At 49.0% G+C, this 25,000-nt stretch overlaps 2 protein-coding genes across 3 annotated transcripts in view; one reads left to right on the forward strand and one right to left on the reverse strand.

Annotated features, from left to right (window-relative positions):
• SYN1 (synapsin I) overlaps positions 1-2,306 on the forward strand; it is a 33,802-nt gene extending 31,496 nt beyond the window's left edge. The window contains exon 13 of one of the 2 annotated variants that reach the window (XM_008152989.3): positions 1,248-2,306. In XM_008152989.3, the coding sequence (XP_008151211.1) occupies positions 1,248-1,383 (136 nt within the window). In that variant the 3' untranslated portion in view covers positions 1,384-2,306. The remainder of the gene's footprint in view (positions 1-1,247) is intronic. The other variant, XM_008152991.3, reaches the window with a different exon arrangement.
• Positions 2,307-13,526, reverse strand: ARAF (A-Raf proto-oncogene, serine/threonine kinase). Its single transcript, XM_028127677.2, has 15 exons — positions 13,356-13,526; positions 13,088-13,191; positions 11,970-12,072; positions 11,726-11,880; positions 11,526-11,624; positions 8,668-8,809; positions 8,541-8,568; positions 8,312-8,457; positions 8,017-8,219; positions 5,320-5,496; positions 5,172-5,218; positions 4,537-4,655; positions 4,185-4,316; positions 3,089-3,223; positions 2,307-2,886 (listed from the first exon to the last, which is right to left on the reverse strand). The coding sequence occupies exons 1-15, from the start codon at positions 13,449-13,451 to the stop codon at positions 2,752-2,754; spliced, it is 1,821 nt and encodes a 606-aa protein (XP_027983478.1). The 5' UTR covers positions 13,452-13,526; the 3' UTR covers positions 2,307-2,751.
• Positions 13,527-25,000: the final 11,474 nt, after the last annotated feature.

Below are 25,000 nucleotides of genomic sequence, written 5' to 3' on the forward strand. Positions count from 1 at the left end.
ACCCAGATCCCATCCGGGGGTCCTGAGAGCTCTCTGTCCAGGCTGTGCCAGACCCCTCCCCCAAACAATCACGCCTTTCAGTCCACAGAGGCTCTTGCCTTCCATCCCAGGTTCTTTCCCCTCCATCCAAGAGATTTGGTGCCAGAATCCCAGAGAAACCCCACTTTCAGTTCAAAGTCTTCCCAGCATGCCCTGGGAAAGTCCCCTCCTCCAGCCCAGGCACCTGGCTGACCCTCCTTCAGTATCTCCCTGCCCACCAAGTCCTCCCATCTCGGAGCCTTCCTGGCCAAACGAATCCTCCTTGACTCCTCCAAGCCCAACCTTACTCCTCCGAGCCAATGCTCCCCCCCCAGTTCAGTCCTCCTATGTCACGTCACACTCTTTCCAGTCACCCCCATGCTTTTCCTACAGTGTAGGCCAGCGATTTTCAACATTTGTCATCTCGTGGCACACATAAACGAATCACGAAAATTCTGCGGCACACCAAAAAATATATTTTTTGCCAATGTGACCAAAAAAAAAAAAAAAAGGTATAACCTTCATTCACACGGGACAGCTATTGTGTTGCCTCTGTTGTCACTTCCTAAAAATGTGACAATCTAAGGGAAAAGGGGTTGGTCCCCTAACTACATAGTCACGTATTGCATGTTTTAAAATTCTTGTAGCACACCAGGTGAAAATCGCTGGTCAGGCTCCTTTCTGGTCTATCCCCAAATCCTTCTGGTCCATCTCAGGCTCCTCCCAAGTCATCACACCATCCTCTGCCTCTTCTTGTCCGTTCCAGACCTGCTCCCACCTTAGCTCAAAAGTCCTCACTGCCCCGCCCAACTGCTCCCCCTTAGATTTGTCCCTCCCAGCCTGTCCTTGGTATAAGCCCCCCTCCCTCCTGGACTCCTTACCCTTGGACTGGATACCTCCCTGTCCATCTTCATCTTTCTGTCAAATTCCTCCCAGTCTACCCCAGATTTGAAGAGAAGATTCAGTCCAAGATTCTTCCCATTAATCCCAGACTTCTTTACATTAGATCCCAGTGCTCCTGGCCTGGACCAGGGTGCCCCAATTCCTACCTGATGACCCATAAGGGTCCAGGACCATGCTGATGGGGGGGGGGGAGGGTCACAGGCACCGCCCCAGGACTAGAGGGACAGGGCTGGGGCTGGGCCTGGGGTAACATTGTGTTTCTCTCCCCCTCCTCCCTTCCTCTTCTCCCCTTCCTCCCACACCTCCTCCACCTTGTCTCTCTCTAGCAAATCCCAGTCTCTGACCAATGCCTTCAACCTTCCAGAACCAGCCCCGCCCAGGCCCAGCCTTAGCCAGGACGAGGTGAAAGCTGAGACCATCCGCAGCCTGAGGAAGTCTTTCGCCAGCCTCTTCTCCGACTGAAACCCCACCCTGAGAACCCCCAATATCCCTGGGTAACCCCTGTCTGGGCCCTGAATCCATTTCTCACTTTTGGACTCTCCAACTCCCTTGAGAAGCCTTCTCCTGGTTCACCAAGATCCTTCTTCTCCTCAGAATGCCCAAGACCCTAAGGAAACCTCACTTCTGGTCCTAAACCTATTTCTCATGTTTGGAATTCCTAAATTCTTGGGAATCCCATTCCTGGTCACCTCCAAATTCCTAAGGACCTCCACTCCCAAAGTATGGTTTCCTTTCCAGAAGCTCCCGAACACCAGGCAACCCATTCTGGCCCTACACCACAGAGTCCCCTCCTGGAGTCCTGAAATTCCTTGACAACCATACTCCTAGCCTGAGATCTCTCAAGCACACTTAGTTCCCCACCAAAATTCCCCAAATCCTTAAGAAACCCCTACCTTTGAGCTCTCTTTCATGGATCTCCCATTTCTGGAGAACCACCTCTTCAAATGCCATCACCCAGTCCCATAAGGATTGCCCTTCACCTCCCCTCCCAACTCTATTCAATACATTGGGAGCTCCTCCCACTGGTAGGACCCCCTCAGTTCTCCAGGGACCCCTGCCCCACTTTCCTGCCTCTGACAGCTCTCTTTAAATATGCAAACTCCACCCATCCTCCCAGAATCCTTTGCACATGAAAGGCCAGTGGTCCCCCACTTCCCCACCTTTGCCGTGATGTCTGTGTCTGTGACTGACGTGGCCTCCTCTTGTGGCGTGCTTGGCATATGTGGTCCTCGTTCATCGTGCCGCCTGTGGTGATGCGTGCAGTGGCGCTGTTTGTGTGGTCTGCACCTTCCCCCAACCTCCACTCCTTGCCTGGACTCAACCCCACCCCTCAGCGGCTCTGAACCCCACGAGAAGAGTCGGGAAGCAAAATAAACAAGCAAAGGCCCAGCAGAATTCTGTGCTTCTTGGTGAAGAAAGGGGGGAGTCCTTGAATGACAGGGGAGACACAGAAGGGACCCCCAAATCCACATGGGGTGCTGGGGACCCCAAAATCCAGTGGAAGGCACATCAGGCACAAATTCCAGAGAGGTTTCTGAGTGGAATCCCTGCTACAAATCCCAGCCATTGTTGATAGAGGAGCTCCCAAATTTAGAAGTATCCCCAAAGTCAAGAGAAGACCGAACTATGGATGAGGCTGTGGTCTCAGTCTTTTGGGGTCCCCCAGTTCCAGAGAAATTGGAAAACACATGGGGACCCCCTCATCTCCCAGGGCAGAAATGGGAAATCCTGAGGCAGTATCAGGGCAGAGATGGAACATTGATTGGTTGGTGAGCAAGGCTCCTTGGTGTAGAAGGCTGAGATTGGCTCCCTGGTGGCTGGGGGCAGGGCCTAAGGCACAAGGCGGGCTGCGCTGAGTAGGCAGGCGGGCAACTCATCAGCCTGGGTGCGATGCAAGGAGGGTTCGGAGGCACTCCGCTCAATCTTGGGGAGTGACCGCTGCAGCAGCTCAATCGTGGCCAGGATCTAGGGGCAAGGTGGCATGAGGAGGGGAATCCAGTCACATGGGCACCCCAATACCACCAGACCCCAGCCTTACAGGGAAGCATATACACACACATTGTATACCTCTCAGCATTGAACATGCATGGTTCACATTCACATCTCAGAGTCTTCCTCCTTCTCAGAGTCCCCTCCCCAGAGTATCCAGCCCTCCTACCCGGCCCACCTGGGGGAAGAGGGGCCGCTCCTCTCGCTGAAACTTGAGGCAATCAGACAGCAGGCGCCGCATGGCCTTGGGGCAGTTGCTGGAGATTTTGCTGAGGTCCGGGGACAGATAGCCACGGCCCACCATAAAGATAATCTGGGGAGGGGGGGAGAGGAATGGCTGATCTAGGGATCTGGGCTAGAAGGCTTGGAGAATTTCAGTTCTCAAGGTACTTAGAAGGCTCCTTTGGGGGAACTGGGGATTCGGGGTATTGGGGCTCTGAGGATTGTAGTATCTTATGAATCCAAGGATTCGGGGTCTCTGAGGCCTTGCAAGGATTCTCTGCTAGCAGAACACAGGGATTTAAGCTTAAGGAAAGTCAAGGATTTCAGGTGTCTGGGGCCCAGAGGATTATGGGTCCATAGTTTTCTAGGGGGCCTAGGGACCTGGAAAGTACTGAGTCTGGGAGAAATGTGAACTTCTGGGTCTACAGGGAGCTGAAGTATTCTAGCCCTCAGGAGCTTGTATTTCTGTGGGGTTCTGGGGCCTGAGGGCTATGGGTCCATGTGGCCTGTAGGACTATTGGTATCTGGAGTCTAGAGAGGATCCTCGGTTTCTGAAGGCCTGCCTTGGATCTGGACAACTGTGAGAGTCTGGAGCCTAGAGTATTGTGGATGCCAGGGCCCCAAAACGTGCCACACACCCAAGGCCTGAATAATTGTGGGTTTCTGTATGACAGAAGCCCGGGGGAATGCTGTTCCTGGGAGAAATGAGATTCTGGGCTTTGGGGACTTGCAGGATTTTGAGTACACGAGCCAAAGGACTGGTAGTTGTCGAGGGGTCCAGAGGGCTTCTGGGTGTTGGGGGGCTGAAGGGGTTTCTGAGCATAGGGGATGCAGGAGTTTCTGAACTTTGAGGACCCAGAGGATTGTGGATGTGGGGGAAGGGGATTCTGGGTACAAGAGACCCAGAGGATTGTGGGAGTTCTATGCCCAGAAAATTTGGGGTTTCTGGATGAAATGTGGCATTCTTGGTCTGTACAAAGGAGAAGATATGGGGTTTAGGGGCTGAGGGGATCCCTTAGCCTAGGAAATTGCAGGTAAGGCGTGGGGCTCACCTGGTCACGGCTGCCAATGTGGCTATAAGGCAAGGAGCCGGTCATGAGCTCGTAGAGCACAACCCCATAGGCGTAGACATCCGACTGGAAGCTGTAGGGGTTCGGGTCCTGCATACGGATCACCTCAGCCGCCTTCGATAGGCCAGACAAGGCAGGAGAACCATGAAGGTCAGCCAATGGCTGGCCCATAGTCCCAGATCCCACTAGCCACACTGGATACAACTCAGAGCCACCCACGTGAGGGGAAACGTGAGCAGTCCAAACAGGCATCCCTATCCCCACTCAGCACCCCATGTCCCAGCCCTGCAGCCCATGGCCCTCCATGATCCTGGCCCAGCCTGGCCCAACTCACCATCCACAGCACAGAGCCTGAGGGCTGCTCCAAGGGCTGAGCCCCGCTCCATCTCGTCTTCACCGTGGCCAGGCCGAAGTCACCGATCTTCACTGTGAGCCCCTCATGTAGGAAGATGTCCACCGGGGTCAAGGGCCACGACAAGGACTCTCAATAGCCACACCTCTCACCCTGACTGGGAGGCTCTCATTAACACCTCCAAACCAGTCATGCCTCTAACCCTGACCAGAAGTCCCCCAATGTCACACAAACCCACCACAACCTTGACTTGAGTGGGAGCTCCAACTAGTGCCCCCTACACTTGGCCCCTTGACTTCTGAATGGGAAGCCCCTGTAAGGGCACCCATACCCACCATACCTGTGACCCTGATCGGGGAACTCTCTATAATCCCTTCCACAACTGCCATACAAACTCTGACCAGAGTCCCCAAGAATAGCACCTGAACAACCCACACTCTGACTCCTGACCAGGAGACCCTACTCAAGGCTCCTCACCAGCCACAGCTCTGCCACCTGGCAAGGGCCATGTGATACATGCCCCTCCCTATTCAGCCTCAGAAGCTCCCCTCCCCCACAAGACACAGTTCTCTAAGTCCTCACCCCACCCCAGCTCTGAGACAGGGACCGATAGATACTGTTAGACTTGAGATCCCGGTGGATGATGTTCTTGGCATGGAGGTAGCTGTGGGGGTGGAAGGGGGTGGCAAATTGGCTGGGGGTTACCTCATCTCCCTCCCCCAGGTTCCCCAGCCCCCTTCCTAGTCCCTAGGCCAGGAGGCTCACTCCATGCCCTGGGCAGTCTGCCGGGCCACATCAATGAGCTGGACCATGTCGAAGCGTGTGTCGGCCACATGCAGGTGGTGGTAGAGGCTGGAGCCCTCACACCACTGTGTGATGATGGCGAACCCCGGCCGGGTCATGAAGCCCATGAACAGCAAGATGTTGACGTGACGTGTCTTCCTGCAGGCAGGGAGGGAAGAGAGGAGCTGTCACTCGCTTTCTGGGCATTAGGAATATGCTGTTCACTGCCATGTTCTGTCATCATTTCCACCCTGCCTTTTAGGAAGCTCAGGGCCAGACCTCGTCAGATTCAATGACTCTGTGGAGATATCTTTGCTGGGCTGATTCGGAGCTGGGGCTTACATTCTGAGCTTCATCCCAGTCCCCCAACAAAAGCAGGAGGGATGGATGACTATCCCCCAAGCCTCTGCCACCCAGTAGTGTCTTAACCATCAACACCTGCCGTCCCTCTGACCCTGACCATTCCCTGGGCCTGTGACCATTCTACAAACAAGAAAGTGGAATGCCAACTTATGAATATCATGCTATAGCCGAGTGATATTGACAAATGCCAGGTAAAAATATCAGTGATGTGATTAGATCCTATTGATCACCACAAGAGGCTTAGCAGTAAGGAAGTTGGGCTTTGGACTCAAGTGAGATCCTGTGTTCCAATCCAGGCTTCCCCAGGTACTCACTGTGTAACCTCAGGAGGACACTTACTAGTAATCTGTGTCTCATTTTCCTCAAATGTGATCATTACATTAGCTACCTTATGCAGATGTTGGGAGGAGTGAGTAAATAATCTGTAAGGCACATACAACAGCACCGAACACAAGTAAGCCCTCTGAAAATGTCACTGTCCTTGTTATTGCTCCTAGGTTCCTGGCTCTACCTCACGGGAACTCTGTCACATATGAACAGATCAGCCCTAATTTAGAAGAAAACCTTCTTTCCTTATAGAAGGATTAACTGCAGTTATGGTAGCACAAGTATAAACACAGTTGACCCTTGACCAGCATAGCTTGAACTACACAGATCCACTTGTACACGGATATTTTTCCATAAATTACTTGTACAGTTTTCGATCTGAGGTTGGGAGTCCATGGATTCCGAGATCTGACTGTATGCACTGATCTACACCATTTTATATAAGGAATTTGAACATCTGAAGATTTTTGTATCTGTTGGGGGGGTCCTAGAACCAATCCGCATGGGGACAACTAAGTTTGGGGAGCGTCTAAAGTTCCACACCCATTTTCGACTGTGCAGGGAGGTCGGCACCCCTTACCCCCACATTGTTCAAGGGTCAACTGTCACATCAGTGATGCTCTTTGATTTGGCCATGTCAGAGCGGGTAACAGCACATAAGCCTTCTTCATGGCAGTCATATTATGGTTAAAACATGAATGTAATGCAAATGAACAGCATGCTCAAATCTTTGCTATTTCACAGAGGAAAAACGTTTTCTTACTATGGCATCCATTGTGAGGATAAATATTAAAATAGCACAAGGGGTTAGAACATCAACTCTAACACAACTGTGCTCATCTGTCAAAGAGGGAAGCCCATGCCAGCAAGCCTTGCAGTGGTAGTAACTAGGGTGGCAAAAAGGGAACACTCAGCACAAATGGGCTAATATAGTATTAATGACATATTAAGTAGAGCAACTACCATCATTAATTAAACAATAATTAAATTACGGTTATGATTATAGTTAATACTGTTGACCCTTGAGCAACACATGGGTTAGGGGCACTGATCCCCCGTGCGGTTGAAAATCCACGTATAATTTTCAACTCCCCAAAACTTAACTACTAATAGCCTGCTGTTGACTAGAAGTCTTACTGATAACATAAAGTTGATTGACAAATATTTTATATGTTATATACTATATTCTTATAATAAAATACGCTAGAGGGAAGAAACTGTTATTAAGAAAATATGAGGAAGAGGAAATACATTTACAGTATGGTTGAAAAAAGGTCCACGTATAAGTGGACCCGTGTTGTTCAAGGGTCAACTGTAATACTATTCTTTAAATAATGGCATTATTATAATAAATTAATGACAAGAATGCAACACAATAAGCATAATATTAACGACACAGTACAAGCAGAGGAGAAAGGATGCAAGCCTTCCTGGCAATGCAGTTAAACCAGCATTATGCTATTCATGTAAGCGCACTCAATGGTGTTAATGATGTCCTAGGGCAGGGGTGGGGAACGTCCGGCCCGCGGGCCATATAAGGCCAGAAAAATCATTTGGCCTGGCCCTGCCGAGGCATTAGGGGTGAGTTCATTATCTGTCTGACCAAATACAGCAGGCTCATTTTCAAGGCGATAATTTTGTATGGTTCTTGAATGATGTTATCAATATCCAAACGGCCCTTGGCAGAAAAAAGGTGCCCCACCCCTGCCCGTTTCACAGCAGGCAAACAAGACCCACGTTTCGGAGCCAGAGCTGTTAATTAATGTCAGTATTGACCCAAACACAAACAATCGCATCATCAGAGGTCCTCTAGACATACCTGTTTCCCAGAGGGGGGAGGGACACTCTTGAGACAACTTAACGTTTATGGTTGCAACGACACAAACACAGGTGATGTGCAGAAGCGCCCGGGCATGGCCTTTCCCTGGAGGCGCCAAGGCCATGCCCACTGCCCTCTCCCCGCTTCCACACACACACGTGCAATCTCACCTGAGCACCTGCATCTCGTTCTTGAAGGCCTGGGCCTGCTCAGCTGTGGGTTGGGCCACCTTGAGCACCTTCACGGCCACATCGCCATGCCACCGCCCGCGAAACACGGTGCCAAACGAGCCCGTCCCGATCCTCTTCAGCAGCTGCACCTCACTGGGTGGCACCTCCCAGTAATAGCCCGAGTCCCGGTACCCCAGATTCTTCTGTGGGCCACATGGGCGGCATCTCAGGGGCCTGCCCACATCCCTTATCGCTCAGCCTGTGGTGCCCCCCACAGGTTCCCCCTGGAGCTTACCACTTTCTTCTTGTCATCACCCACGGACTTCCTCTCCCGCTGTTCGGATGGGGACTTGGAATGTGGGGACTTCCTCCCCGAGGACACACTAGCCGGGCTGGGGCTCCCCCGGGGCACTCCATCACCGCCACCTCTACTACCAGCAGCTGTGGTTGTGAAGAGGATGTGAGTGGAGGCAAGTAGGGTGCAGGGGGGCTCGGGGCTCAGGGCACAGGTAGCGGGGGCTCACCATCAGCGTTGAAACTCTGGGCAGCGAGCTGGAAGAAGAGGGACAGCCGTCAGAGAGAGGTGGAGGCCAACAGGAATGGCTCCCCCTCTGCCTTGTGGTTCCCCGGCACTGCCCCCTCGGCACCCACCTGGAAGAGACCGGAGTCCAGGGGGGTGGTGGTGCTGACCATATGGACGTTGGGAGTAGACGTGGAGCGGATGCGCTGCAGGGGGGCGTTGGCCGTGGCAGGAAAGGGGAAGTGCTCAGGGTCTCGGTGCTGGGAGCTGGAGCTGCCAGGGGAGAGGCTGTGAAATCACTGTCCAATGAATGGGAAGACCAGTCAAGCCGCCCCCGCTCCCGCCCCATCGTAAACATGTGCTTAGCTCACACAGAGCAAACGTTCACTGTTAGTACTATTACTCATGTGTTCAAGAAACACTTATTGAGTGCCTGCTGTATGCCAGATACCATGCTAGGCATTGAAAAAAACTGTGGGCAAAACCAAAGTTTGTAACCTCACGGGGCTGATGTTCCAGTAGGGAAAGAGAAAATAAAAACACAACAACGAAGAATACTTAATGTGTCTGATGGTGATAGGTACAATAAAGGAAAAAATAAAGCAAAATAAGGGGACAGAAAGTGTCACTGGTGATGTCAGGAAGGGCTTCTCTAAGGAGGTGACATCTGCGGAAAGACCTAAAGAAGGGACAATGAGCCACACTGATAGCGCACTGACCACCAGGAGCAGCTCCTGTGTTGAGCGTCTGCCCCCTGGTGGTCAGTGCGCATCATAGCAACTGGTCATTCTGCCATTCGGTGGATTTGCATATTACACTTTTATTTATAGGATATGCTATATGTACATGTTATACATATATGATATATACACTGAGTGGCCATATTATGATCTCTGAACACATAATAATCTGGCCACTCAGTGTATATCCTATATAATAAAAGGCTAATATGCAAATTGTCCCCTTGACCAGGAGTTCGACCAGCAGGCAGGCTGGCCAACCACCTATGTCCCCTCCCCCTGGCCAGGCTGGCCGGACCCCACCCATGCACAAATTCATGCACCGGGCCTCTAGTACACACACACACACACACACACACACACACACACACACACATGGAGTGGTCAGATTATGTACATGATGTGTATATGTAACATTACAAAAATTCTTTTTTTTTTTTTTTTTTTGTTAATCTTCAGCCGAGGATACTTTTCTATTGATTTTTAGTGAGAGTGGGTGGGAGAGGGAGGGACAGAGAGAAACATCAATGTGAGAGAGACACATATATTGGTTGCCTCCTGCATGATGGAGCCTGCAACAAAGATATGTGCCCTTGACCAGAATCAAACCCAGGACCCTCCAGTCCATGGTCCGATGCTCTATCCACTAAGCCAAATCAGCTAGGTCACAAAAGTATTTCTTTTTTAAAAAATATATATTTTCATTGATTTCAGAGAGGAAGGGAGAGGGAGAAATAGAAACATCAATGATGAGAGAATCATTGATCGGCTGCCTCCTGCACACCCCACACTGAGGATGAAGCTCACAACCCGGGCATATGCCCTTGACTGGAATCGAACCTGGAACCCTTCAGCCCACAGGCCGACATTCTATCCACTGAGCCAAACCAGCTAGGGTCACAAAAGTATTTCTTAATGTTCCCTTCCACTATCTTAAAATGAAATTCATCCCATAATTAAAAGTAACATAATGCCCTAAGTTTATTATTTTATATATTACATAAAAATATATGTTCTACAGCCCTAACCGGTTTGGCTTAGTGGCTAGAGCGTCGGCCTGCGGACTGAAGGGTCCCAGGTTCGATTCCAGTCAAGGGCATGTACCTTGGTTGCGGGCACATCCCCAGTAGGGGGGTGTGCAGGAGGCAGCTGATCGATGTTTCTCTCTCATCAATGTTTCTAACTCTCTATTCCTCTCCCTACCTCTCTGTAAAAAATCAATAAAATACATTTTTTTAAAAGAAATTGATCTAATTTTTAAATCTTTAAAAAAATATGTTCTATATTATATATAAATCTAACACATGATACATTAACATATACCATATATAGGTGTTATAAGATATATAAGAGACATATAAGTGCATATTTTATAAACTTTTGATATATTAGAGCAATAATGTATTTTGATATAGAAATACTTAACATAAAGGAGAAATAAAAGGGAATTTATAATAAAATAACATGTATTTCAAAATGGAAAGGCTTGAACATAAACATACACATGTTTATAATGAATAAGAACTTATGCCCTGTACTGCATCTTCTTCCAAGCACTGGACACATCTTAATTCATTTAACTCTCACCAGAACAACATGTGGTAAAAAGTATCATTATCCCCTCTTTACAGATGAGAAATCTGAGGCCTAGAAACATTGCGTGATTTACTCAAGATCCAGAGCTCTATGCCCTTACCTATACTCGTAGGTGCTCAGCAAATGTTTGTCAAGTAAATGAAAAATGGCTTGTGGTTGGCATCCTCTTCCTCTCTCTCTCTCTCTCTCTCTCTCTCTCTCTCTCTCTCTCTCTCTCTCTCTCTCGCACACCCGGCATTTTCCCTCTCTTCTTCCCTCAAGGTGCTCTCTCTCTCTCCTAAGCTCCAAGAGCCCTTCTATTGCCTCTGTAACTTGTGTCCTGAGCCCCCACAGCCCAGATGGCTCACTTTTTCTACCTCTGTGACTTTTATCTTTTTTTTAAATCCTCACCCAAGAAGAAAGGGGAGAGAGAGAGGACATTGATGTGAGAAACATTGATCACTTGCCTTCCATACATGACCAAGGATTGAACCCGCAACCCAGGTATGTGCCCTGACCAGGAAGTGAACTGGCAACCTTTTGGTGCATGGGATGATGCTCCAACCAGCTGAGCTACCCAGGCAGGCACTGTGACTTTCCAAATAAACTTTCACTTGTATTTGGAGAACAAAATCGCTTATGGTCTCCAGATCTTTTTTATTAGGCATCCCTACCTGGAACCCTGAGGGGTTAGCGGCTCATTCAAAGGACGGTTGGAAGGAGCCTCGTGCTGTCTGTAGCCTCCGGACAAATCCTGGATACTGTGGTAGTACCTTAAGGGCATTAGGGTATAGAGCAAGGGGATAAGGGTCAGCCATCTCTAAGACTAGTGTCGGGGCATCTGTCCTCCCCACCCACCCCAGGCCAGGCTCACTGTCGGCAGTTGGTACTCATGTCAACACAGACGGTGGGGACCTTAGAGGAACAATGCTGGTGGAACTTGTAGCCACAGGTTTGGCAGCGGAAGCCATGGAACAGAAACTTAAGGCAGAAGTCACAGAACGCCAGGCTGAAGAATGTCTTCCGTACCTGTTGCCACAGAGCAGGGAAGGTTGAGGCCTGGTCAAGGACCACCCCCCACACCCAGGGTCTGCCCCCACTAGCCACCCCGCACTCACAAAATTGTGCATAGTCAGTGGGACGTCTTCAAGGACCTCAACAATGAGCTCCTCGCCATCCAGCGGGGCAATGGCTGTGTCCCAGGCAGTGACTGTCTTTCGCCTGCAGGGGGCAAGGAACGGAGTGAGTAGGAGGGTGGACAGGGGCCCTGGGAAGGCAAGGAATCCCTGAAAGCCCCCCAAGTCGGCTATCCATGGAGTAACACCTGACATGTCCCGTTCTTATCACAGCAGCTCTAGGAACTAGTTACTATCGTTGCCCCACTTTACAGATGGGGAAGCTGAGGCTCAGCGGGATCAACTGGCTTACTTGCCTAACGCCTCAGGGATTGTGAGTGGCAGGACAGCATGAAGAGTCCTTGCTGTCACCCATAAGGTGAGGAGCAAATGAGATGGCGAATTAACAACTAAGTCTCAGAAGTGCTAAGGAAGCCTCTGGAAAAAAAAACGGCCGATGAGGCATTGAAACAACAAATAAAAAGCAATGTGTAGCCCTGGCTGGTTTGGCTCAGTGGATAGAGCGTTGGCCTGCGGACTGAAGGGTCCCAGGGTCGATTCCGGCCAAGGGCACATGCCTGAGTTGTGGGCTCGATCCCCAGTAGGGGATGTGCTGGAGGCAGCCGATCAATGATTCTCATCATTGATGTTTCGCTCTCTTTCTCTCTCTCCCTCCCTCCCTCTCCCTTCCTCTCTGAAATCAATAAAGAAATATATATTTTTTAAAAAAAGCAATGTGTGAATTGAATAAAAAATTAAGGAACCCCAGAACAAAGGAATATGTGGAAGGCCAGCGAGGCCCAACTCAGCAGACAGAGTATGGGAAAGCAGAAGTAGGAGAGAGCTGACAAATCGATGAAACAGCAAAAGAACAAAATGAATGAACAAAACAGATGGAGCAGGTGAAGACCTGGGGACCAAGCAGAGAGTGTGCTGCTGACCTTACAGGCCAATGAACTAACGAAGTGATGAGACAAAAGCTGGTTGGACTCACGGATTCACTGATCTAAGGGAAGACGAATGGAGACGCCACAACAGAGTGAAGGAGGAGTCAGATGGCGCTGAGGAGGGGATAGGAGACTGGGCACCCAGAGGGCGGTGTGCGTGTTTGCCACACTTACCCTTTGATGAGCCGGTAGACCACGCAGCAATCCTGATTGAGACCCCGCACCTTGAGAGCCTTGTCTAGAGAGTCGTAGACACTCATGCCATCCCGGACAGTCACCTGTGTAGATGGGGGGGGGGGGGGAGGGGAGAGTGGGTTAGAGCCCTACTGGGATCCCAGCCAACTCTCCCATCCCTTCCATCCAGCCCTAGCTACCCTTCTGATCCAAGGTTTACAACCGGGTCCATCTCCATCCCTGCCAGTTCTGCTCCCATCACACTCACCACTGTGCGCTGCTTGTTGGGCAGGTACACTTTGACAGTGCCCACTGCCCGGGACGGCTCGGCCCCGTTGGCAGGGGGGCCCCGTGGTGGCTCCATGGAGCCTAGGACTTGGTCAAGATGGGCTGAGGCGGGGCTGGGCAGGTGCCATGGGGCTCCTAGAAGACGGAGAGGGGAATTCAGTGGTCCAATAACGACAGTCTGGAATCACAGTGGCAGGAGACAAAAACAATGTCAACCTCCAGGCTCCACATCACCGCCAGGAGCCTCATTTCCACAAAGCTGTCCAAGGGAACGTGGTAACACCTTGAAGTCGGTCCAGTTCCTCCTCGGCTCAGCTCTGCATGGGGCCGGGGGGGAGGGGTGTGTGCTAACACAATGAGAGACGGCACACACTGTCCTGGAGGGCACAGGAGTACACAGTCTGCTGCGGGCTAATGGAGGAGGCAGCACACACTGCACTGGGGTGTGCCAGATACATCATGGACATGAACTGGCTGTCCTGCCTTTTAGAAAAAAAATTTTTTTATTGATTCCAGAGAAGAAGGAAGAGGGAGAGGGAGATAAAAAACATCCGTGATGAGAGAGAATCGTGATCGGCTGCCTCCTGCACGCCCCCTACTGCGGATCAAGCCCACAACCCGGGCATGTGCCCTGACGGGAATTGAACCGTGACCTCCTGGTTCACAGGTCCACACTCAATCACTGAACCACACCAGCTGGGCTGGCCTGCCTTTTTAATGGAGAAGGGGGGTTACCAGATCCTGTGCTGAAGGAAAAGTCACACACAGGGTGAAGGGGAACAGATGGGAGATCATCAGATGTTGCCCTTACTTTGGGGGAAATGGGACTTGCACCGGAGTGTTCTGAAGGGTCCCGTGGCCATCCCTAAGCCCTGGGCAGTAAGGATGGTAGGCTCCCAGACACTGGTAGGTGGCTAAAGAGAGTCACCAGACTGTGACCGGAAGTTCATAGAGGATCAGCAGACACTATGTTGAAGGAGATGTTAACAAAGGTCACTAGAGGCTCTCATGGGGAGAAGGGTGGACAATGGCCATCAACAGACATTGTCAGGTGGGTAATGGTGCATCACCAGGCATTGCTGAGGTGAGGTGAATGGGGGTAGAGCAGGAGGCTCCAAAAGGATCCGTCAGCCCTGGCTGGGTTGGCTTAGTGGACAGAGCATCAGCCTGGACTCTAGGGTCCCAGGTTCGATTCCAGTCGGGGGCATATGCCCTGGTTGCAGGCTCGGTCCCCAGTAGGGGGCGTGCAGGAGGCAGCCGATCAGTGATTCTCATCATGATGTTTCCATTTCTCTCTCCCTCTCTAAAAAAAATCAATAAAACTATAAAACAAACAGACAGACAAACAAAAAACAAAAGGATCCCTGTCAACTAATGAACGGGTCACAGACATACTAGTATTTCTGGTGACAATGGAAGGAAGCCAGGGTGGGTTAAGGAGGAATAAAGGGCGAATCCTCACACATTCTCCTGGTGGGTGAGACACTGATCCAGAATAAAAAAGCGAGTAGTGAGCCCGTCTCCACTCACTCGCCGTTGTTGGTAAGGGACGATCAGATACCTTAAGGAGCTTTAGAGGGGATCCCGGTACAACACACCACAGCCCCAGACCCACTCGGCACGGCCCCGCCCACCGAGGGCCTTCCACTCTGCGCAGGCGTGCTACCACCCGCAGCGGGCGAAACCACCCCCCGCAGCCTGGCCCCCGGACTCCTGTCCACCCACCACTACCCCCGGCTGTCGACGATGGTCTCGCCCCGGGTCAAACCACTCCTCCGGTTCCGGGTGGGGGGGCGCCGGGGCCCAGGCGCAGTCACCCAGGAGCTACGCTTTCGGTGCCGGCTCCCTGTCCAAGCCCGGCGATCGCCCCAGAAACCTACCCCTGCCGGGCCCGCCCTCACCTGTCAGGCCGCAGCGGCCGCCGCCGCCTCCATCTTGAGCCTGTCTTCTCGTTTCCCCGGAGAGTCCGCCTCCGCCGCCCCGCGGGCTGTCACCATTGGCGCCGCGGCACTCGGCTCTCTATTCTGATTGGATCAGGGTCACGTCTGTCAAGGCCGGACCGGCGGAATGTGGATCGGGTTCCGGATCAGGAGGGGCCCCCTGGAAACGTCAGGGTCCGGGGCAAATTCGCAAGGCCTGAGCTGCGCAGGCGCGATCAGGAGGAAACCGGGGAGCCCTGGGCTTTAACTCCCAATGTGCCAAGGCAGAATGAAGAGGGCCCAGGGTTTGGTCACTTGGAGGTGACTTTTAACGTTCCCTAAATTTTTCGGTGCCATTTTTGCTCCAGTCACCTGGAACCCTAAGCAGCCGCCAGTTGGGATTTTCCTGGGCCTCAGTTTTACCGTCTTTGAAATGGGTGGGCAACACACCGAATATCTGTGACCTTTTCCGATTCTGAGAGGAGAGGCCTTTGAGAAGAACCGTTCTCTAGTGTTGTCGGGCTGGGGGGCTGGCCCCAGGAGGAGCAGCCTGCTGTCTGACCAGCTTCCGTTAGGAATGGAGTTGATAAGGGTTTTGAAAGCCTGGTCCTAGTTGGCCAGGTGAAGAGGGGGCGGGGGGGGGGCGAGTGTGGGCATGGAATGGGGCACAAGCGCAGCGAAATGAGTGGAGGAATTGACGGGTAAATACAGTTTTTTTTAAATGACTTTTACCTGGTGTCAAAAGTGAAAGAGACTTTCCACCCTCCCTTTTCTTAGAGCACTTCCTTAAAACGCGCGCGCGCACACAGACACACACACACACAGACACACACACACACACACACACACACACATACATACACACACACACACAGCTGAAATTTGTAAAATTTGTTCTGTCCCTTTGCGATGTATGTAAATCTCTTTCAAAGCTAACTAGGCCCCCTGACAGCTTTATGACCCAAGAATGTTGTTCTTACTGGTAAGGGCCTTGGAGTCATCTCTTTGAAATGTAAACTTCAGGGAAGATAGCGTCCCTATCTGAGTCTCAGCAGGAATCAGATCTAGGCGGCCGGCTCCAGATAGCGGCTTGTCAAAGATTGGGGTTTTATTTTTCCTTTGGAGAAGGGCAGATGGCTACCCCCATTGCCCCGGGGAATTTGAGGCGAACTATGTGTAGCAAATGGTGCTGTAAAATTCTCTTACTTGAGGACAAGTTACTGTCTTTCTTTTTTTTTAATTTTTAAATATATTTTATTGATTATTTTTTTACAGAGAGGAAGGGAAAGGGATAGAGAGTTAGAAACATCGAGGAGAGAGAAACATCAATCAGCAGCCTCCTGCACACCCCCTACTGGGCATGTGCCCGCAACCAAGGTACATGCCCTTGACCGGAATCGAACCTGGGACCCTTCAGTCCGCAGGCCATTGCTCTATCCACTGAGCCAAGCCCGTTAGAGCATTTCTTGACAACATACATGTAATGGGTTGTATCTCCCTGGCTGTATAAAAGGTGAGGGTTTTTTGTTTGTTTGTTTTTTGTCTTCTGCAAACTCTTTAGCAAATTGCTTGTGATGTGCATCTCAGTCTGGTTTAACGTTTTCAATAATAAAACTATGTCATTCCTTTCTACCTCAGTGGAGAGGATTCCCCGGGTCGGCACAAGATTTTAATTCTTTCCCCAACAGCATGAACAGCCTTTTGTATGTGAAGTGACTGGTCTCATGTTTTTTTGTTTGTTTGTTTGTTTGTTTTAATATATTTTATTGATTGTTTACAGAGAGGAAGAGAGAGGGATAGAGAGTTAGAAACATCGATGAGAGAGAAACATCGATCAGCTGCCTCTTGCACACCCCCTACTGGGGATGTGCCCGCAACCAAGGTACATGCCCTTAACTGGAATCGAACCTGGGACCTTTATGGAGTCCGCAGGCCGACGCTCTATCCACTGAGCCAAACCGGTTTCGGCTAGTCTCATGTTTGGAGCCACAGCATCCCTCTTGGAAGTGGGAAGGATCAGAGAAAAGTTACTAGCTGAGGGGGACTCAACATGCTTCAACTTGTATTTGTCAAGTGCTTTCTCTACCTGTCAGGAGGGAAAGACAGAAGTTCTGCTTACTGCGCTGTCCTACAACCTCCATTTCCCATGGCCCCGTGTCTATTCTATCTGCACCACTCAATGGCTAAAATTAAAGAGACTGACAATAAATAGCACACAATGATGAGAATGCGAAGCAACTGGACCTTACATGGATTGCTACTGTGGGGTAGAATGGTACAACCATGGGATCATGGGATACTACTGTTAACCTAAAATGAAAAGGTCAAAATGAGAGGCAACAAGCATTTTTTGAGATCCAAAGAATAGCTATTTAGAAAGTAGTGATTCAAGCAGAAACTCAAATAATATTCAGATTAGGAAATAAGGCAAGGGGTATTTATGAGAAAGGGAAGAGGGGCAATTACCTCCACAGAAAGAAGGCATTTTTATAAGTGCAAATATTCTGACAGTGTGATGCTAATTCTAAAGAATGTTTTAAAAATATATATAAGGTAATATATTGACATAAGAGTAGGGAAGGATTTCTTTATTATTATTTTTTAATCCTCACCACCCAACTGAGGTACGTGCCCTTGACCAGAATCAAACCCGGGACCCTTCGGACCACAGCCAATGCTCTATCCACCAAGCCAAACCAGCTAGGGCTAAAGAATGTTTTGAATTGTCAGTCCATTCGTCTTAATATCTGCTTTCTTGTTATCTTTGCAAACAGTTGTTTGAGAGACTAATGCTGCTTTAGGTCTAGTCCGAAGGTTATTTTGCCCAGTTCACACATTCCAAAGGTTTGAGGAATAAGACATGGAGGGCAGTTCCTCCGGGATGGCAGCTCTGACTCCTTTTTAAAGTGGCTCCATTCATATTATGTTTTACGCTACGGAGCAACAAAAGGGAACAAACTGCTTCATGGGCCTATGAATCTTACAGGCAAAAGGTGGAGTGAAAGGAGCCAGGCACCAAAGAGAAATACTGTATTATTCCATTTGTATGAAATTCCAAACCAGGCAAAACTAATCTATAGCGAAGGAAAGCACACTGATTGTCTTGTGGGAGAATGACGGAGGAGGGCATGAAGGAACTTTCGGAGGTGATTGGACAGTTCAAAATTCATCAAACTCTATAGTGAAAATGGGCACATTTTACTGAATGTAAAATATACCTTATGTTAAAAGTGCATGGCAAAAAAAAATGGTTTTAAACACAATTCTAAATATGTAGACTTCTTACAAATTATTGATTAGAGAAATGTTTTTGAAAAATTCTCTTTTCTGAAATTGACTCCCTGGACACCACCCTATCTCCCAGTGCAGGAGCCATACCACCACATTGGGTCAGGAACAACTCCAGTGGGAGCTCAGTGAGGGGCTCCAAAATGCTCGCCAAAAGGAAGAAGAATTTTGGGGCCAGTGCAGTGCATTTTATTTTTTAATATATTTTTACTAGAGGCCCGGTGCATGAAATTCATGCATGGTGGGTCCCCTCAGCCCGGCCTGCACCCTCTCCAATCCGGGACATCCCTCTCACAATCCGGGACCACTGGCATCTAACCGCTCACCTGCCTGCCTGCCTGATCACCCCTAACCACTCTGCCTGCCTGCCTGATTGCACCTAACTGCTCTCCCCTGCTGGCCTCATCACCCCTAACTGCCTCTGCCTCAGCCCTCATCACTGTGGCTTTGTCCAGAAGACGTCTGGTCTAATTAGCATATTACCCTTTTATTAGTATAGATTGATTACAGAGAGGAAGGGAGAGGGAGAGAGAGAGAATCCTTGATCCGCTGCCTCCTGCACTTTCCACACTGGGGATCAAGCCCACAACCTGGGCATGTGCCCTGACTAGGAATTGAACCATGACCTCCTGGTTCATGGGTCAATGCTCAAACACTGAGCCACACCAGCTGGGCAGTATTATTTATTTTTAAAACTTTAATTTCTAGACAGTGTTTGAAGACAGATTTCTGGCTCTGTTGCACGTTTAGAGAGGAGGGATGGAGAGTGAAGGGGGTCAGGGATCACTCAAGGGCAATGCTTTCTTTCTCAAGGACTCATGCCAAATCCATCCCAACTGGCACTTCAGCTAGGTACCTCTTCACAGGTACTTGACAAGTCGTGAAGGTCTTAAATTAATTTGCCTTTTCATTATCATTGTCATCGCATTAAAACCATCAGGTGCACCGTGTATTAAAACAAAAATTAAAACCTGGACTAGCAGATTATGGTTTCCTGACATTCACCTAGAAAATATCCATCGGGAAATTTTAAAGATTTAAATGCTTGTTGGCTTTTATTATTGTTAATTTTAAACTCTTAGAAACATGTCTGGAAAACATACAAAATCTGAAGTGTTCACTGACTGTGGTTGTAATCCTACCCATTTCACAGCTGAGCAAATTGAGGTTCAGGCTGCCCCAACCGGAGGGACAGAGGAGAGAGAGCTCCAGCACTTCAAGCTTGAAAATAGGTATTCAAACAGCCCTGGTTGGTTTGCACAGTGAATAGAGCGTCTTCCTGCGGACTGAAGGGTCCTGGGTTCGATTCTGATCAAAGGCACATGCCTGGGTTGCGGGCTCGGTCCCCAATAGGGGGTGTGCAAAGGCAGCCAATTCGTGATTCTCTCTCATCATTGATGTTTCTCTCTTCTCTCTCTCTCTCCCTTCCTCTCTGAAATCAATAAAAATGTATTTTTTTAAAAAAAGGTGTTTGTACAGGTTGCAGGCCAGGGGCACCTCTTTAAGGAATCTTGGATCCACCCAGCAGTCCTGCGTGCCTTGATAATAGGTATTCATTCCTACGAATGCCACCTCTGGGAACCCATCGCGCAGCCTTTCTCTCAGCTACCCATTTTGGGAGACATGACCGTGCACACCCCCAGATACAGCTGCGGTCCCCACTGGCCTGACTCACCGGTCTCAACTACTGGCTTCGCTGGGCTGCAGTCTGCAGGGAGCCATTCTGCGCTCCAGGCCCCGGCTTGGGGATGCCAGGGGCATTGATAGGTTCTACTTCACCCCATGAAGTGTGAGAACGGACTTCAAATTCAGAGGAGCCACTGGCAGACCAATAGCTACGCGTGGGAGGTGGGCTTTGGGCCGCCCCAGCCAATGGGAGGCGGTGCAGGTCTGAGACTTGCTACAAACCAGCAGCTTAAAGTCAACAAAATAACAATGAAAATAAACTGTAATTGAAAAAAAAATAAAGGTACTTTTAAATGAGTGGACATGCAACTATAAGTTTTCCATTTAGAGCAGAGTATGGAAGTTTCAACTTCTGAATATTTCTTTTTATTTTAAATATATTTTATTGATTTTTTTACAGAGAGGAAGGGAGAGGGAGAGAGAGGTAGACACATCGATGAGAGAGAAACATCAATCAGCTGCCTCCTGCACACCTCCTACTGGGGATGTGCCCGCAACTAAGGTACATGCCCTTGACTGGAATTGAACCTGGGACCTCTCAGTCCGCAGGCCGACGCTCTATCCACTGAGCCAAACCGATCAGGGCCTGAATATTTCTTGAAGACATTTTTTAATATACAGCCCTGCGGTCAGAGTGGGGGAAATTTACAAGTAAACCTAAACATTATTTTAGGAAAACTCCTGCGCACTCTTCCTCCGGGGAGTACACCCCGCCTCTCCCTTCCCCCTCTTCTTCCTCCATAGGTATGCATCTCTGAAACTCTAAGTGACCCCCTGAGACTTGCACCCAGGGGAGCAATGGGGAATAGCAGCTGTCAGGGCCTAACCCCCTGCACCTGTCTCCAAGGCTCCTTTCTCTGACTTTGCAGTGAGCGGACAGCTGCCCCGCCTGGGCTCACTTTCCTATGACATTTCTGGAGATCCAAAGCAGCCTTCCTAGTCTCTCCCCAGTTGCTTCTATTGTCCTGAGCCCGCCCTTGCTTCACTGTCCCCAGCGTTAATAACACACTCTCAAAGTAAAAAGTCTTTCCTAACAAAATGTATTGAACATAATTTGAATTTGTTATCCCTGTAATCCAAATTGGTGAAAAACACACCATTAAACCAACAGATAAGGTTCTTTTTTTTCCAGTTAACTTTTTAAAAGTTCATTATATGCTACATATAGTATTTCCATGTTTTTTGTGAAATTAAGCAAGTGTGCAGGCTTGTACATTTTCAATTTTCAAGCCCAATGATCAGAATAATAGAAAAACTAATTCTCAGTTATTTCTCAATAAAGCTGGGGACAATTTTATAGATTATACTAGGGGCCCAGTGCATGAATTCGTGCATCTTGAAAGGAACTGTGGGCCTCGAGGCTGCAGTTAGCACAGGGGCAGGTCTTGGCCCATCCTCCCTGCCCCCACTTAGGGCCCCCCCACCCCCGCTACGGCCCCCGGTCCCCTGTCTGCAGGCAGCCCTGCACCAGCTGCTGCTGCTCCCAAGCACTGATGGCGCAGGTCCTGCTCGCACCCACTGAGGGAATGGAGCAATTGGGGCCGGCGCCAGCAGTGGGTGCGAGAGGCAGCTGCTGCCCCAATCGCCCCTCAGGAGCAGGGGGAGGTGGAGAAGCCCTCGGGGGCAGTTGGGGCTGGCAGCCGCCGCTCACACCCACTGATGGCACCTGGGTGCCGGCAGTGGGTGCAAGTGCCGGGTGGGACCATGGCACGCAGGAGCAAAGAATGTTCAGTAACCACCAGAAGTTCATCCCAATGACAGCGATCGGCACCCTGCCTTGGTCTGGTGCCCCCACTCACCTGCTCCACCATCCCTCCACAGCTGACATCCACCATGTTCCATGCTCTCCTGCCTGCTGCTGACGCTTGCCATGTTCCACACGTGCCCCCTGGCGGTCAGCACACTTCACAGCAACCGGTTGTTCGGTTGTTCCGTTGTTCCGCCATTCTGTCTATTTGCATATTAGGGTTTTATATACATAGATACATAAATATACATAAAATTTCCAGTCTAAATAGCATTCTATCTCATGGAAACCCTTTTCTAAAACGGAAGGGAAAAGAGATGTCTTATAGCATTAACCTAGAGTGAGGTGTCTAAAATTGGGATCAATCCACGTAGAGGCTGACATAGTTGAGGTTAGAGCAAGAGAAGAGAATCAGACCTCCCTTCTTCCTTCCTTGGTCCCAAGGATGAGGAGGTCAAACTTGCCAGGGACAGCATTGGGTTTTCAACATAAGAATTTGGGGTCAATGAAAACATTCAGTCTATACCAGTGCCTTACAATAAAATACAATTATTAAATGTGGAAAAAAATAATAGAGTTAAAAATCACCATTTTTCAACCATTCTATTTTTATTATTATTGATTTTAGAGAAAGAGAGAGAGAGACATTGATTTGTTTTTCCACTTATTTATGCATTCATTGGCTGATTCTTTTTTAAAATATGTTTTTATTGATTGCAAAGACAGGAGGGGAGAGGGAGAGGTAGAAACATCAATGATGAAGGTGAATCATTGATCAGCTGCCTCCTGCACGGCCTCTACTGGGAATGGAGCCCCCAACCCGGGCAAGTGTCCTGACAGGAATTGAACCATGACCTCCTGGTTCATGGGTCAATGCCCAGCCACTGGGCCACACCAGCCAGGCTCATTGGTTGATTCTTATATGTGCCCTGACCAGGGATCGAACCCACAGCCTTAGCATATCCAAACAATACTCGAACTCATTGAACTGTCCAGCCATGACTTTCAACCATTCTTGATTTAGGCGAGAATAATCACCTGGCACCTTAACCACGTGATCAAAGCTAATGTTGGAACAAATCTACTGTTCCAGATTAAACGTGCCTACAAATAATGTAATAATTAAATGAAATATGTGATGCCCTGGACATCGTGGCTTGCTTGGTTGGAGTGTCTCATACACCAAAAGGTTGTGAGTTGGATTCCCACTCAGGGCACATACCCAGGTTGCAGGTTCGATCCCAGATCAGGGCATGTGTGGGAGGTGGCCGATCGATATTTCTCTCTCTCTTCCTCTCTCTCTCTTCAAAAAAAATACAATGTGTGATTCTAGATTGTATCCTGAATGGGGGAAAATGCATTAAAGGGTATCATTAGGAAAACTGGCAAAATTTGAATAAAGACTATAGATTAAATATTTGTATCAATGTTAAATTTTTTAAATTTGATAACTGAATTGTGACTTTGTGAGAGATTTTCTTGTTAGTAGAAGATACACTCTAATGTAGTTAAAATACTTTTAATATATGCATTTATTCATATTATACTAACAGTAAATATAAGATTTCAAGACAAGTTATTATTACCTACAGGAATAACTACATCAGTTTTCCTTTACCCCAATCCTTCCCCCTTCTGGGGCAATGTTGTAAGAGCCAAGTGGACAGCCCTGCATGTACAGGGATTGGACTATAGGAGAGGAGTGCCAAAATTAGGATTCTGGTAGTTTATATTGGAATCAGACAGCTGCTCGCCCTCTTCCCTTCTGAGAGACAGAGAGAGAAAACCCATTGTATGTGATCCTAGTCCTGCAAAGTCCCCTGGAATGTAAATAACTGGCTCTGGGTTTCATTTCACTTTGAAACGTGAACACACACATTTGGAATGCTAAATATCTCCCTACGATCTCCTACTATCTAATCACCCTTTCAAATATCCAAATCTGTAAGAATCTCTATAGCATTTTATTTAAGCCAAACTTATAAAAATTGCCTGGAAGCAAGATGTCAAGTGCTTCAGGTAATAACAGTTTTGCAGTTTCTTTTATGCATTTGAAATTAAGAAAAGAGTGTAAGGAAGATTACATGAGGGTGGAAGAAAGCAAGGTTGGGGGATTAGATTGCAGGATAAATAACAAAATTATGTGCAGGCTCCATCCTCAGTGTAGGGCATGCAGGAGGCAGCCAATCAATGATTCTCATCATTGATGTTTCTCTCTCCCTCTCCCTTCCTCTCTGGAATCAATAAAAAATATATTTATTTTTTTAAAAAGAATCCTAGGCACTAACTTCAGAAGATACAGACTCCGACCTTCAGTAATCTCAACTCCGGGAGATTTGCTGACCTTCAACTGTAGAACCAGGATGTTGATGACCAGGATGATGCAACCAGACCATTACTTGACCACTTTCAAGATTCTTATCGGAATGGACTGTGCTGGCCTCCAGTAGAGAACTTTTAAATTTCCTCCCTTTGACCTCTTTGGTCTGCTTTCCCTCTCCCTCCTTATAAAAATCTCTGCTTGCGCCAAGATGTGGAAATGGGCTTTTTGACAAGAATCCCTTATCTTCTCAGGTGACCAGTACTTGAATAAACCTCTTTCCTCTTTCACCAGCATCTGTCTCACGAGTTTGGCTTTTGTGGTGGCAGGCAGCTGAACTTAGGTTCTGGTTACAAGGGTGCCCATCTAAGGGTGCTGAGGAACCAAATGCCCGGAGAGTAGAAGCCAGCTGCAGTAGGGGAGATGAAAAGTGTCCCTGAAGAACAGTTGGAGAACTAAAGAATGAGAGGGGGGGGGGGTTGGCCAAGTGCCAGCTGGGGTTGGGAGATAGAGGATCTACCTAGAGGGGATGAAGCTAGTAACAGTGCTAGTTTCCTGATAAGAAAGCCTTTTGTGATCTAGATTAGGCAGGCAAACATTTTTTTAGGGGGAGGGGGGAGTTCATGGTGTGAAAAGTGCCTGGCACATAAAAGGAATCTAAATAT

The sequence above is a fragment of the Eptesicus fuscus genome, chromosome 1 (genome assembly GCF_027574615.1).
Source record: "Eptesicus fuscus isolate TK198812 chromosome 1, DD_ASM_mEF_20220401, whole genome shotgun sequence".
In the NCBI taxonomy this organism is placed as follows: domain Eukaryota; kingdom Metazoa; phylum Chordata; class Mammalia; order Chiroptera; family Vespertilionidae; genus Eptesicus; species Eptesicus fuscus.